Consider the following 14,404-nt stretch of genomic DNA (forward strand, 5'->3'; position numbering starts at 1 on the left):
TGGGGGACTTGATTCAGCCTTTAACACACATAAATGAAACATGGAACCTAAGAAAATATACTCTACATATAAAAAGGGAGACAGAGTTTGAGAGGCAAAATAGCATACACTTGAAAAAAGTTACTACAAGGATAAATTTATCATCATATCCTCTCAGTAAAATTCAGTATATGAGGACCTTTTAAAACATGGAGAGAAGAATAAATGGGAATTTGGCTGGGAGGTAGGAAAACATAATGGATTTCGATTAAATAAAATATTTCAGGAAAACAAAAACTGCAAATCTGTATACATGTACAATATCAACCATAGAGAAGTTGGAAAAAGCAAAGTGGCAGATAAACTTGAAGAATGCAAAGGCAAAGTTCAAGGTGGAGACAAAAAATATAAAAATGATGACAGGGGATGTGGTAAATTGAAAACATACAAAACATGAAACTGAAGAAAGGAAGAATCAAAGATATATAAGGAAATATCTCTTATTGACAGACAAAGGTGGTTCTCCTCATTCTGCCAAAATTAAGGAAATTATATCAAATTGAAAACATTCTTAAATTTTGAAAATGAAGAAAATATCCTGCAAGTTGCAAGCGGGAAAATATCACATTTGACTTGAAAGAAAAATACTGAGGTCACACTTTTCTTTCAAAGAGAAATATTTGCAGTTTTGTTTGCTATATGGGAATCTCTCTCGAGGGCATCTGGTTGGACAAGAAAAATAAATCAAGTAGATCTGCTTCCCTAGAAGTGTGTCATTGGAACCCAGCAGTCCTGACCAAGAGAGAAAAGCAATGAAGTCATATATGCACATGTACATGAAAAAGCAGCAAAGATGTGCCTGCAAGGGGCTGGGGGGTGTGCAGCAGGCAACAGATTGATTACTATGTGCTATTAATTAGTGCTATGTTTGCCACTCAGGTGAAGCACACCCAATTCCTTGTTATTCTATAATGCTGTTCTTTAATTACCTGGCATGCTGTTGGTCTTGTATTTCAATAAATAGGCTGGAATTTTTCTAATATTCTTCCCACCACCTGTTTTTTATTGTTTTTCACATAACTTAGCTCCAGTGGGTTTCTGTTAATTGCAACTAAATAATCCCTGAGTTAAGTATAAAACAATATGCAAATATTTTTAATAATCACTGGAAGACATAAAATGATAGTAATTTGACAATCCTATCTAATAAAAGAGTAATATGCAAATTGACCATCACCCACACACACAAGATGGCTGCCCCCATGTGGACACAAGATGGCTGGCAGGGGAGGGCTGTTGGGAGGGACCAGGCCTGCAGGGGAGGGCAGTTGGGGGTGAACAGGCCTGCAGGGGAGGGCAGTTGGGAGGGGCCAGGTCTACAGAGGAGGGCAGTTGGGGGTGAACAGGCCTGCAGGGGAGGGCAGTTGGGAGGGACCAGGCCTGCAGGGGAGGGCAGTTGGGGGTGAACAGGCTGGTAGGGGAGGGTAGTTAGGGGTAACTGAGCCAGCAAGGAAGAGCAGTTGAAGGTGACCAGGCCAGCAGGGGAAGGCAGTTAGGGGCAATTGGGCCAGCATGGGAGGGCAGTTAGGTGCGACCAGGCAGGCAAGGGAGGGCAGTTGGGGGCAACCAGGCCAGCAGGGGAGGGCAGTTAGGGGTGACCAGGCTGGCAAGGGATGGCAGTTAGGGGTGACCAGGCTGGCAAAGGGAGGGCAGTTAGGGGTGACTGGGCCAGAAGGGGAGGGCATTTGGGGATGACCAGGCCTGCAGAGGAGGACAGTTAGGCATCCATCAGGCTGGCAGGGGAGTAGTTAGGAGGTGATCAGGCTGGCAGGCAGAAGCAGTTAGGGGCAATCAGGCAGGCAGACAGGCGAGTGGTTGGGAGCCAGCAGTCCCAGATTGGAGAGGATGCAGGCTGGACTGAGGGGACCCCCCGCCCCCATGCACGAATTTCATGCACCAGGCCTCTAGTAAATAAGCATAAGACATCTGATGATAGCCAAAAGAGGTTGTGGGATAAGGAGTTAAAGGAAGTACATTTTTAATTTCCTTATCAATAATCCTGATAATTAGGTACATATAGGTTCAAATGGATGTAATTTTTAAAAATATAAATTCTAATAAAATTAATAACATACATTTAACAAATTATGAAAATATGAATCTAAATATGCTCACACAGTATATGATGGAAAACAAAGGAAATGATAAACTTTTTTAAACGTTTGGAAATGTTATTATCTGCTGAAAGCAAGACCAACCACTACAAATCCAAAATAAATGTAAATTGATTAAAATCTCCTTTTCAATCATTGTGAAACTCATAGATGTAGAACATGATAGACAGAAAAATATAAAGAGATCAATAAAGACTAAAACAATAAAACTTGAGAAAAAGAAATAAAAAATTCATTTTTCAGTGGCAACAGAAAGAATAAAATACCTAGGAATAAGCTTAACAAAAAAAATGAAGGGCCTATGTACTGAAAATGACAAAGCAATATTAAAAGAGATGGAAAAATACACCACAAAATGGAATGATATCTCATATTTATGGATTGGAAGAACCAACATAGTTAAAATGGCCATAGTATTGAAAGCAATATACAGATTTTATGCAATCCCCATCAAAGTCCCAATGTCGTTTTTAATAGAACAAAAAAATCATCAGATTTTTTGTGGAACCACAAAAGATCCCAAATGGACAAAACAATCCTGAGAAAAAAGAAGCCCAAGTTACCACTCTACCTGATTTCAAATTATACTACAGAACCACGACAATCAAAACAACAAGGTATTGGCAGAAAAACAGACACACAGACCAATGAAACAGAATTGAGAGCCCAGAAATAAAACCAAGTATATATGTGCAAATACATTTTCACAAAGGAGCCAAAATATACAGTGGAAAAAATAATGCCTCTTCAATAAATGGTGCAGGGAAAACTGGAAAGGCACTTGCAAAAGGATGAAACTAGATTACAGTTTGTCCCCATATAAAAAAAAAAACAATAATTCAAAATCTATATATCATATGCAAATGGTATGCATGTGTATATGTATGTTTGTATTATCCTTTTAAATGGTGAAAATAAATTCCAATTCTTTCTTTTTTTTTTTTTAATCCTAACAAATTCACATTTGGAGTGATTTCCCTCCTCTTTTTACTTTACTGTTTTCTAAACTTTTGGATTCAAAAATATATTCAAGTATGTTACTAGTTCAAATATTTGAAAAATTAGTGTCCTAACTCCTTGGATTTAAAGATGATAAAAGGTAAATTGCTGGACTAGTGAAGGATTATATTTAAATAATATCATGTGTTTATTCTAAGGATTTCCTGAAAATATTTGACTTCCTTGTGCTTACCTTATATTTATAATGACTATAGTAGAATAGAGTAATTGTGTTGAGTGGTGAAAAATAAGGTGTTTCTGTGAGTGGGTTAGAGTAATTAAAATCAGCAAAAGAAATTTAATTATATGTATTTTAACCACCTTCCTAATTTATAATGGGAATAATTAAAATATTATGTGATATTTTACTATCCTCCAGGTACTATTCTAAATAAATTATATGTATTATTTAATCCTCAAAAAAACTCCACGAGGTTGGTATTATAAGATTGATCAATAATTTCTATAATTATTCTTATTCAATGACAAATAGCAGGTAATGATTCATTATATATTGCAAATAGAACATCTTGTAAGCAAAATACTATATCAGAACATTTCATGAGCTGAAAATGTGCTTTTCTTTTCGAACCCTAATCAGTTAGATATTTGTGCAATGTGATTATAGTTTAAGAAATTATTTTCATTTGGCAATATGTTCTTATAGTTCCTTTGAGTGATGAGAAGAGTTAGCCACTATAGGTAGGCTTCCCTGGGAAGCACGTCTGTGTGCAAATGGTTTACTGGGGTGGCCACTGGGAACTATACTGTTCTGTGAGGAAGTCAGGGAAGGAGGTTTCAGAAGAGGGAAAAGGTCTGAGACTGGGTTGGCCTTCACAGATTCCCTGATTCTCAAAGGCAGCTGCCCAGGGTCCCAGAAACTTTAGGTAAGGCTCATCCACGGGTGGTTTCTGGGGAGACACTGAGGCGGGATCTAATTGCCTACAGCATTCCCAGATGGAAGGGTTAGTGGCCATGTCCTGGGGAACCTCTGGGTGATGCACCCCACCGTCCATCACATAGAGCAAGAAACACTGGACTTGGCAGGCTGTATGTCCTGTTTATTCATAAATGTATCTAACAGAGAAGCAGACATCTGTCAGAGTTCAAGACAGAGCGGAATGATATAGAGAAAAAAGCAGTACCATTTTCTAGGCAAACCCTAAAGAAAAGAAATTGTTTTGAGGCATAAATCCAAAAGAATAGAAGAATAGATAAGGAGACAGTAACCAAAAACCTCTTAGACACAAGAAAGAACATAGATGCATGCTCAAGGATTTGCTGAGGGCAGGAAGCAGCAGAGAGGAAACCAAGCGTCAACCAGATTTATAGACTGCACATCTGTAATTCCCAGACTCCCTCCAGGCACAAGAATTGACAGTGGAAGATGTTTGGAGGAGGCAACAAAATATGTTTAAGAAGCTGTAACATCTCCATAGCCCGTGTCCACCTCTCCAACCTAGCAATTCCCCCTTCCTCACCTTAGAGAAAAGACTTGGAATATTTGTGTGTGGGATGGGACCTATATTTTCAGAGATGACTGCAAACATTATTGTCCTGTGTGACCCCAGGAGGAGTTAAGGTAGGGGCCCAAAATGAGGATGAAGTGAGTGCAGCATACACACCAAAGGTTGAGATTCTCCCCCAGCCCCTACCCCATCCCAGTGCCTTCTCCCATCTATCTCTCAGGAAACTGGCTCCCCAGCTTTCGCACTCCTGAGCAGATATTGGATATTTCCTGGGTAACCCAAACAACCTAAGGAAATCATTTAAAAAATCTCTCCATCAAAACAGTTGAGGCAGGTCATCCTACAGTGTAGCTCACAGCTCACAATCCTCTTTAGGTGCCGAGATCCCAATACTTTTTCATGTAAGCAGACAATCTAGAATGTGCAGACTTCCCATGTAAAAAAATAAGAGACAAACAACAACAAAACAACAACAACGTGATTTGGAGAAAACAGAGCCTATGCAGAGAGGAAATAAAATAGCTGCAAATATCTTAGAGCAATAAAAGAATAGATTGCAACTATGAAATGCGAATGCTTAAAAAATAAAACCTAACATTGAGAATACATAAAAGTGCTCGTGGAAATTAAAATGTGGTAGGAAAAAAAGAGAGAAAAACTCAATTATTACAGGATAAAGCTCACCAAATCCTCTAGAATACAGAGCAAGGGATGAAGTGATATCAAATAGGAGAGATGAGATAAGAAAATTAAAGGACAGGTCCCAGAGGTCCAACAACTTAATGTGGGAGTGATGCTCAAGTACATATGAAGGATACAATTTTCTAAATCAGAATCCCATACTCAGCCAAACAATCAACTAAATATGAAGCAAAATAAACACAGTTTTAGGCAAATGGCATCTTAGAAATTTACTCCCATGAGCTTTTCCATATGAAGATACTAGATGACATGGTCCACCAAATTGAAAAAGGAGGCAGAGGATACAGAAAATAGGGAGTCCAGAGGAGAGAGGTAGCAAGCATCCCAAAATGATGCTTCATTAGGGTTTTCAGGCTGGTAGCTATGTACCAGGCATAAAAAAACAACCAGTCCAGATGGTAGGCTCCAGGATATATTTCTTCAGGAAGATAAAACTGATAGAACATCTGACTCAATTGAAATAACTGGTAAAAATATTTGGGATTGAATTAATAAGTACATAGAAAACTGTAAGAAATTAACTCTAGGAAAACATTGGTTTAATAATGGGAAACTAAAGTTTACTACTTGGCTAAATTAACATTGTTTTTACAACATCCTAATAAAGCAAAGAATGAACACTGAACTTACTACCAAGGTGGAATGGGGATGGTGGCAGTATGGTGGGGATCATATAAGCTGGAGGAAACAGGAGAATGAATGTTTTATTCTCACATACAAAATGAAAACTCAAGAAAAGCACAAAGTAGGCTATTTACAATATGGTGTTAAATACAGAAACGCTAAAAGAGTGGCAGTTGCCTCTAAGAAGATAGAATTCAGGATGGGGGGATTTTTTTTTTATTATTTTGTAAGAAGTCTTATGGAATTATTTGGTTGTTAAAATACATGCATGTATAACTCTGAATAAAAATTCAAATTACAAGATGCACAGGGGAAATAGAGTATTCACTTTGTCAGTCAAAAAGAGGAATACATATATTTGTTTGAACATCTTTATCTTTTCTGAAATGACTTTACTGATAATTGTAAATCAGCAATCTAGCTATTGAGCTAACTTGGAAGACCTTCTTATTGGGGTGACATTATTAAACATTTTCTGACTATGAACATTCTAAAACATTGATCTAAATGACCTTTAGATTTCTATTCTTATCATCTTAACTGTAAACTCTTTTCTGTATAGAATATAATTTTGGAAAACTTATACTTCAATAAATGATTAGTCTTACCAGTAGTTATATGATATAAGAAAATATCATACAATGAAAATGTCGCAGCTGCAGACCTCATTAATTCAGTTTTTTTTCCATATTCTATCTAGGCGAAGGTGAAGTTTACCTTTGAATGCCTAAGAAGAAATGAATATTGTAAGCATCATTATAAGGATATATTGGTCATTTATTTCAAAGAAACTGAAGATTGCAGTGTATATATTGAGTTTATTCATATAATAAATGCTCATCGAGTATCTGTTTTGCTCAGGTCTTCTGCAACCCATTGGGAACGCAAAGCTGAAAATATATAGTTCTTGCTTTTAAGTTGACAGATGAGTAAGGAAATTGACATGAAAATGAGCAATTGAGAGTAAAAGAACTAATAATAATTGCTCTATTGAAGTTACACAAAATGCATTCACAGCCCAGGCATGTGTGTGCAGGTTTCACACAGGGAATTTCCTGTGAGCTGAACTTGAAGAAAAAAATGAGAATAGGTATATGAGTTGATGGAGAATATACCAGCAGCTTGGACAATGATACAGATTTGAGTGAAAGTACCACATGTTCTGAAAAGAACCGGGAGGAGTTCAGGATAGCTGGAACAGTGAGCGATGAGTCTGGAGAGAGAGGAAGGGATATTTTAGGTTTATTATTTATGTGGCGTCACGAGACACTATTAATTGCTATTATTATTAACTAGAGGCCCGATGCATGAAATTCGTGCACTAGGGGGGGTGGGTGTCCCTCAGACCAGCCTACACCCTCTCTAATCTGGGACCCCTCGGGAGACGTCCGACTGCCTATCCCACAGGGATTGGGCCTAAACCAGCAGTTGACATCCCTCTTACAACCTGGGACTACTGGCTCCCAACTACTCGCCTGCCTGCCTGCCTGATCACCTCCTAACCCCTCCCCTGCCATCCTGATCAATGCCTAACTGCTCCCCAGCTGGCCCGATTGCCCCCAACTGCCCTCCCCTGCCGGCCCGGTCGCCCCCAAATGTCCTCCCTGGAGGCCTGGTCCCCCACAACTGCCCTCCCCTGCAGGCCTAATCGCCCCAACTTCCCTCCCCTGCTGGCCATCTTGTGCCCACATGGGGCTGCCATCTTGTGTGAGGGCATGACAGTCAATTTGCATATTATCTCTTTATTATATAGGATGGTAGCCAATTTTTAAAGCATATTTATGTGATAGGCACTGAGCCAAGAACTTTACATTCAAAATCTAATTTAATCCTTCCAATTGTTGTATCCTTATTTTTCAGTTTTTCAAGCTTGAGTGTAATATAATAAAATTTGTGTAGAAACTTCATTCTATCAGTTTGAGACAATGTTTCAGTCCAGTGAAAAAATGGCTTCTGCAACTACATAAAACATGCCATATCTATAATATAGCAAGAAACAATGTTGAAAGGTAATGAGTAGCCAGTTATTTTATTCTTTCTTTTTTTAATCCTCACCTGAGGTTATGTTTTATTGATTTTAGAGAGAGAAACATTGACGTGAGAGAAACATTTATCAGTTGCCTCCCGTAGGCACCCTACCTGGGGATGGAACCCACAACCTAGGTGTGCCCTGACCAGGAGTCAAACACACAACCATTTTCTAATGTATAGAATGCTGCTCCAACCAACTGAGCCACTGACTAGGGCACCAATTGTTCTACTCTTTTCACCACTTTGAAAGTTTCAGAACTACCCATGTATCAACTGTAAAATAAGAACAATGTGTAATTTTAAAAGAAGAAGGAAAAGGGGAAGGGAGCAAGAGAAGAAGCTCTCCAGGAGGGAATAAACAAGAGAGAAATAGTGCGAGAGTGAGGGTGTGAGATGGACAGGTATTCACTGAAAGGCAATGCTGAGGGAGGATAGTTTTTAGAAGTGGAGAAAATCAAGATCGGAGAGTGTCCTCCTGTAGTGGTCCAAATAAAAGATACATTTATAATATTTATTTCATTTAACCCTCAACTGGTCCCATTAGGCAGTCATCAATAGAATAGCATATGGAAGAATAAAAGAAACATTTAGAAAATAAATCAAAAGGAAATGGTCATCCATTGGATGTGTAGATAGTTATGCCATTCTCTATCTGCCCCCCAAGACAGGGGGATAGAAGATATAGTGAGGTTTAAGAGAGGAAGCAATTAGGAAACATGGTTCCTATAGCTATGATATTTTGATTGGTTACTTATTTCATTTAGCACAACTAGTTGATGTTACTTTAGGAATTGCATTAATGAGTCATGTTCCTGTTAAAGAAAAAGGATGGTTGCATGTCCCTGGTCACCAAGTTGATCCAGAACCTCAGGTTCTGATTTTGATCTAATAACATCTTTCATTCTATATTCATCACAACCCAGAACTTTCATGGTATGACCACCAGGAATATACAAAGAACACAATGAGGAACTTAAAAGTGCTGGTTTGAGAGAATGGTTGGCCATTTATCCAGACTGTCTTGACCTTCCTTCCCTTTACAAAAATGTTGCATTGCTTGTATGATTTTTGTGGATCAGAACACTGACGTAACAGCTTTTCTCTACTATGAGCTCCTTCCCACGTCTTCCTTTCCTGTTAACCGTCCACTGTCTTCATCCTGCAGGGCTCTACGAGACCTTTCTAACCAATGATGAACCAGAATGCTGTGACGTCAGGAGACAGGAGCAAAAAAACAACCCATCCAAAGGAATGGTGGACAACAGTGGCTCCTGTCACAGGACGTCGCTCACAGTTTCCTCAGCAACAAGACTGTGCAACAGCAGACTCAAACTGTGTGTTCTGGTACTGATTCTCTTACATACAGTGCTCACAGCCTCAGCAGCACAGAACACCACGGCACTGAGCTTTGGAGGCATCAACACACTGGAAGAAAGCTCAGCCAATGAGGAGTAACAGTGGAAGGACAGAGTGTCACCACAAAGTGTCACCAGAGCAGCCCTGGCCCACCATGAAAGCGCAACTGGTCAGATGTCGCAGGGACTGGGTGCTTTTACCCTCCAATCACTTCTTGCAGGGCCTGTAGGGTAACATTGAAAAAGATGGGCCTGAATCCAAACAAGGACACAAACACAGCTTTTTATTGACTGAAAGGCTGCCAAGTGACTTCTATTTCTCACACCATTTTATACACTGTGTTTTAATGTTTGGACGTTTAATTTGCTTTGGTTTTGGTTTGGGTTGATTTCGTTTGTTTGTTTTTTGCACTTGTTAATACAGGATTTATTTTGGGGGATGCTTTCTCAGAGGTAAACTAAGTCTTTTCACTGTCTTTCTCTCTCTAATATATATATATATATTTCTAGTCATTGTGTATGTTCATCAGATAGTTCTGTCTCTATGTCCTGTCAGTTTCTATTAGAGGAATGATTGCTATGACTTTGTGGTATAGCAAAAAATAAACAAACAAAAAAATCATAAAAAAGAAAAAAAGACAAAAAAAAGAAAAAAAATTAAAAAGAATTTCCTAACTCTCCCTCCTGCCTTGGAAACCTGCACCCTCCCCGGCCTTTCCTCCCCTGGCCCTCCTCTCTCCCCTCAGCAGACAACATCCGCTTGCTTCTGTCTGTGTGGCCATGGTGAATGGGCGTGCACGCTCTGGTGGGCCTCTGAGCCGCTGTTGCACAAACCCACAACGGAGCAGACAAGGGGGTTAGCTGAACAAACAAGTGTTCCCCATGATAGGTGGAATCAGACAGTTGAACACATTTTTATGTTGAAAACAAAATAAAAGCAAAGAAAATTACCATGAACTATTTTGCTCCCACTCCCGTTCCCCAAGGCCCCGGTCCTTTCTCACTGATCAGGTGGCTCCGAGTGGCCACCTCGCATCAGGGTGAGAAGAGGCAGAGAGTCCTTCGGAAGGTGGACTTTCACTGTGACTTCAGTTCTGTTGCAGTAACCTGGGAGCCCATTTTGGCCCTTGTAATGGGGACAAAGAGGCCAAGAACACACATCTGGATTTCTTTTGCCTCCTTTGTTGTTGACAAAGGAGATAGTAGAGATGCTCAAACACCTGCAGTATACAGAATATACACAATTTTACTCCAGTATTTCCCCAACATATGGTTTTAAATTATTCCAGGTATAAAGTGTATGCAATTCTGCATTATCACAAAAAAATAACTTTTTTTTAAAAAAAGAATAGGTTAGCCATTTTCATTCAAGTGCAAAAACTGTATCACTCTAACATGCTCTAGGTAGTTGAAGAAAAGAGGAGAAATCTGATTGCTCTGTTTGTACTTTTTTCTTTTTGTGGGAACATTTCACCTGCTGAATGTCTATGAATTTGCTTTATATAAAAAAAAGGCTTTTATGAGTTTACAGTAGAATCAGTGGAAGGAAGAGTTAATAAGGGCTGTTTTTAAAAAACCAAACAAACAAAACAAATAATTAAAAAAAATACTTTACATTCCTTCCTATTCTCTAACTACACTTGGGAAGTGCACTTCAGATATGTTTGCTGTGTAGCTGGGAGATGAAGGAAAACCATAGAAAAGGTCCTCTTAGCGAACAAAATTTAGTTATTGACTTTATAGCTATGAAATTCCCCCAGGCATTTGTTTTTGTTCAAACAAACTTTAATCTCTGCATCATACTTAACCCTGCGACATGCGTACAGTATGCATATTTTGTTTTGAATAAAAAAATGTTTTGTTCCAGTCTGTTAAGAATATTCAAAAATAATAAAGGTATTGCTTAATAAAATTGCTAGAATTGTTTAGCAGAACATGCACAAATATTTTACTAGATTCTTTGTTTTAATAGTGTTTTGTTGAGACTGCAAATCCTAAAATGGTCTGCGCAAATACAAAAAAACAAAACAAAACAAAACACCACCAAAATGCAAAATTCTCTGCTTTTTGTTCCTTTTTAAAAAAATGTCCTTTTCATACAAATGCAAACACATTCACGTGTGCACACACATAGACAGTAGTTTTGATTTACAGAAATGTGTTATTTCTAGGGACACGTGGGTGGGACATGGCTGGGGATGGGCTTTGAATTGTTGCAAATTTTAAACACTTACAGAAATGAGCATTTTTAAAAGCCTGACTAGTGATGGAATGTAGATTTAGTGGAGCTAGGGAATGAGAAAAGTAAGGGGGTCAATGAATGGAGGGTGAGGGCGTGAGGGATGACTCATGAGGAAGAACTTAGTCAGTGAGCTCTTATTCAACTGATATCTTCAGGACTTTGAGTCATAGGGCCCAGGAAAAGTTTGTTATGACCTTTGTCTACCTCTGCTGTGCAAAAGCCACTCCATAGTTTCTCAGTGCCCCTTATGCTTCTGTTCATGCCAGAGGCAGTTCTATCTTTTTTTTTTTTTTAAGAAAAAATGACCCATCAACATTAATACAAGTCCCACCAACAAGACACTGGGCAAAACAATGAAAAGCTGTATTCCTTAACAAGTAGGGTTTTGCTTTCCCATAGTATCTTTTGCAACTGGTTCAAGTTCTTTTCCAATAGAAGAGGCCTGGAAGATTCCACTTAGCTTTAGTTTGGGGAGAATGGCAGCCAAAAGAGGGATAACAAAAACCACCACTACTTTATACGAGAGTTAAGTCATCCAAAAGAAAATGTCAAGAACTGAGAGAAACAATGCAGTATTGATTGTAAGTAAACTCTAACTTGGGTGAAGAATGGATGTAAGGAAAGAAGGGGCGTGACTTCTTTCTCTCCCACAAGTCAGTTAAGGTTGGAATAGTCTGTAGGATTTTTCCTTGCCATGCACATGTATCTTCTTATGTGAGAATGATATCAGTGCCTAGTATTTATTAGCAAACGTGTGTGACCACTCCCCTTTATTTCCACTGACACACTGAACTGAAGGAGCTTTTCCTGGGGTCAGGTAAAGGATCCAGATAGGCAATGACTCCTTTACAAAGTCAAGAACAGCCATTGAAAATGCTAATCTCACTACACCTACTGATCCTTGCAGTCCTTTTTCTATTTGACATATGCTTGATGTTGTGCACACATTAATCCTGACAGGAAAAAAAATAAGACCCTGCACCTTTGTAACCACCATCTTGATCCATTTTTCTCTTAGTGGATAATCATTGAATACTGGATAATGAATTATGATATTAAAACAACTATTTTTGAAAGCAAGTTAAAAACTAAGAAAATATTTTTTCCACAAGTGTATAGAACAGATTTTCCCAAGTTCATGATTGACTTTTTCTCTACACTAGAAAAATTCCAGAGTGTGGAATATATTGATACTGAAAAGTCAAATGTCAAATAACATAAGTGGAATTACAGTAGACCATTGGTATCTGTGGGTTTCACATTGCAGATTCATATGTCACATGAGTATATATATATATATATATATATATATATATATATATATATACATTGCTTATAAGTAAAGCTTTAACCACAAAATTATTCAACCCATAACAATACACTTATAACATTATGATGAATGATTTCTATTTTTTGCTAAAGTTTGAGCAGCATGCTCAGTCAAAATCTTTGTCTTTAGTGTGGAAAACAGACTCTCAAACTGTCTCCATTAAGGAAGGATTAATAATTTTGAAATTGCCAGAATCTTGTCCCTCTTCCAAAAATTTATGATGCATATTAAATATTGAATATGGCATGAAGATAGTTGGTGATGGTGAATGACAAAGTTTTAAGTAAGAGGAAGGAAGGAAACAGAGTGACACTTAAAGCCCTATCTCCATGACATTTACAGGAATGACCTAACTGCTTCAAATTCTAGAAATACTCTAAATAATGATAATATTCTCTGCCTTAGAATAAAACTTAAGACATGAAAGATGTTCTTTGGTTTGAAGATACTTCAAGGCTATGTTCACATGACACAACATGCAGATTAAAGTTAAAAATAATTGATCTCGCTGTTTTATCCAGGGCCACACAAGTAGGCAACACAAAGGTGGAACTCAAACCACATCTATTTGCAAATTTCAAAATCTGGCTCTGGATCACAGTAAGATTTTTGGGTTCCAAACATACTTTGGGAGTAGAATTTACTTTCTCCAAACTCTCACATACTTATGATATCACTAAGTTTTAATTAAAAATTATAACTTACAAAAGAAGCTATCCAATATCTTTGGACAGACACCTTTGCACACATTTCATTCTGTGGCACTATTCAATATTTTGGAAGTAAAGGTGAAGGGGGGCCAATGGGAACACCTTGATGAAGCACCTAGCAAAGAAGTGGTTGGCTTAAGGGGTTTTAATTTCTTTTTTTTTTTTTAACATAGATAAGAAGCATGGGATCTTATGGGTAAAGACATGGTTTGGGTACCATCTTTGGCACCCTTGATCATGTGACCCAAGGAGGTCAATTATATATTGGAACAAGACACCTCATGAAGTGAAAATATCTCATGGGATGATTTGGGGCTTAAATGAAATAAATAAAATAAATGTTTCTGGATATAATGGGTCCTCAGCAATAGTTTATTATGATGATACTATTCATGAAGTGAGTCTATCTGCTTGTTTATAGAGACTGCTCCTGGAAGTCTTTCAGAGTTGCTGAATTGCATTGATTTATCTCTTAATTCTTTTAGAAACACTTCCCATCTTTAATTTAGCAAACTGATCATCAATGAGTTTTTGGTCACAATTTGAAAGAGTTTGCATAAGTTATAGAATTTAATGTGCTCTATAAACAGGGTTTGTTTCTTTATATCCCACCCCTCCTCCCCCCCCCCCCCCCCCCCGCAAAATCAAACAAACCTGTTGACTAAAAGCAAAAGGTAAAGAAGGCCATAACAATTGAGAGGTCATATCATGCACAAGTGTAACTTGATCTGAAGTAGTAGTGGAAATAAGGATACAATCTCAAAAGGTTTTTTAAGTACCCATGGATTT

At 38.1% G+C, this 14,404-nt stretch overlaps 1 protein-coding gene across 2 annotated transcripts in view; it reads left to right on the forward strand.

Annotated features, from left to right (window-relative positions):
- Positions 1-11,439, forward strand: part of FAM155A (family with sequence similarity 155 member A) — a 605,361-nt gene extending 593,922 nt beyond the window's left edge. The window contains exons 3-4 of one of the 2 annotated variants that reach the window (XM_036301037.1): positions 6,648-6,693; positions 9,144-9,253. In XM_036301037.1, the coding sequence (XP_036156930.1) occupies positions 6,648-6,670 (23 nt within the window). In that variant the 3' untranslated portion in view covers positions 6,671-6,693; positions 9,144-9,253. Of the gene's footprint in view, positions 1-6,647; positions 6,694-9,143 lie in introns of both variants that reach the window. The other variant, XM_036301036.1, reaches the window with a different exon arrangement.
- The last annotated feature ends 2,965 nt before the right edge of the window (positions 11,440-14,404 follow it).

Source organism: Myotis myotis, unplaced genomic scaffold (genome assembly GCF_014108235.1).
Source record: "Myotis myotis isolate mMyoMyo1 unplaced genomic scaffold, mMyoMyo1.p scaffold_m19_p_3, whole genome shotgun sequence".
NCBI classification, from domain to species: Eukaryota; Metazoa; Chordata; class Mammalia; order Chiroptera; family Vespertilionidae; genus Myotis; species Myotis myotis.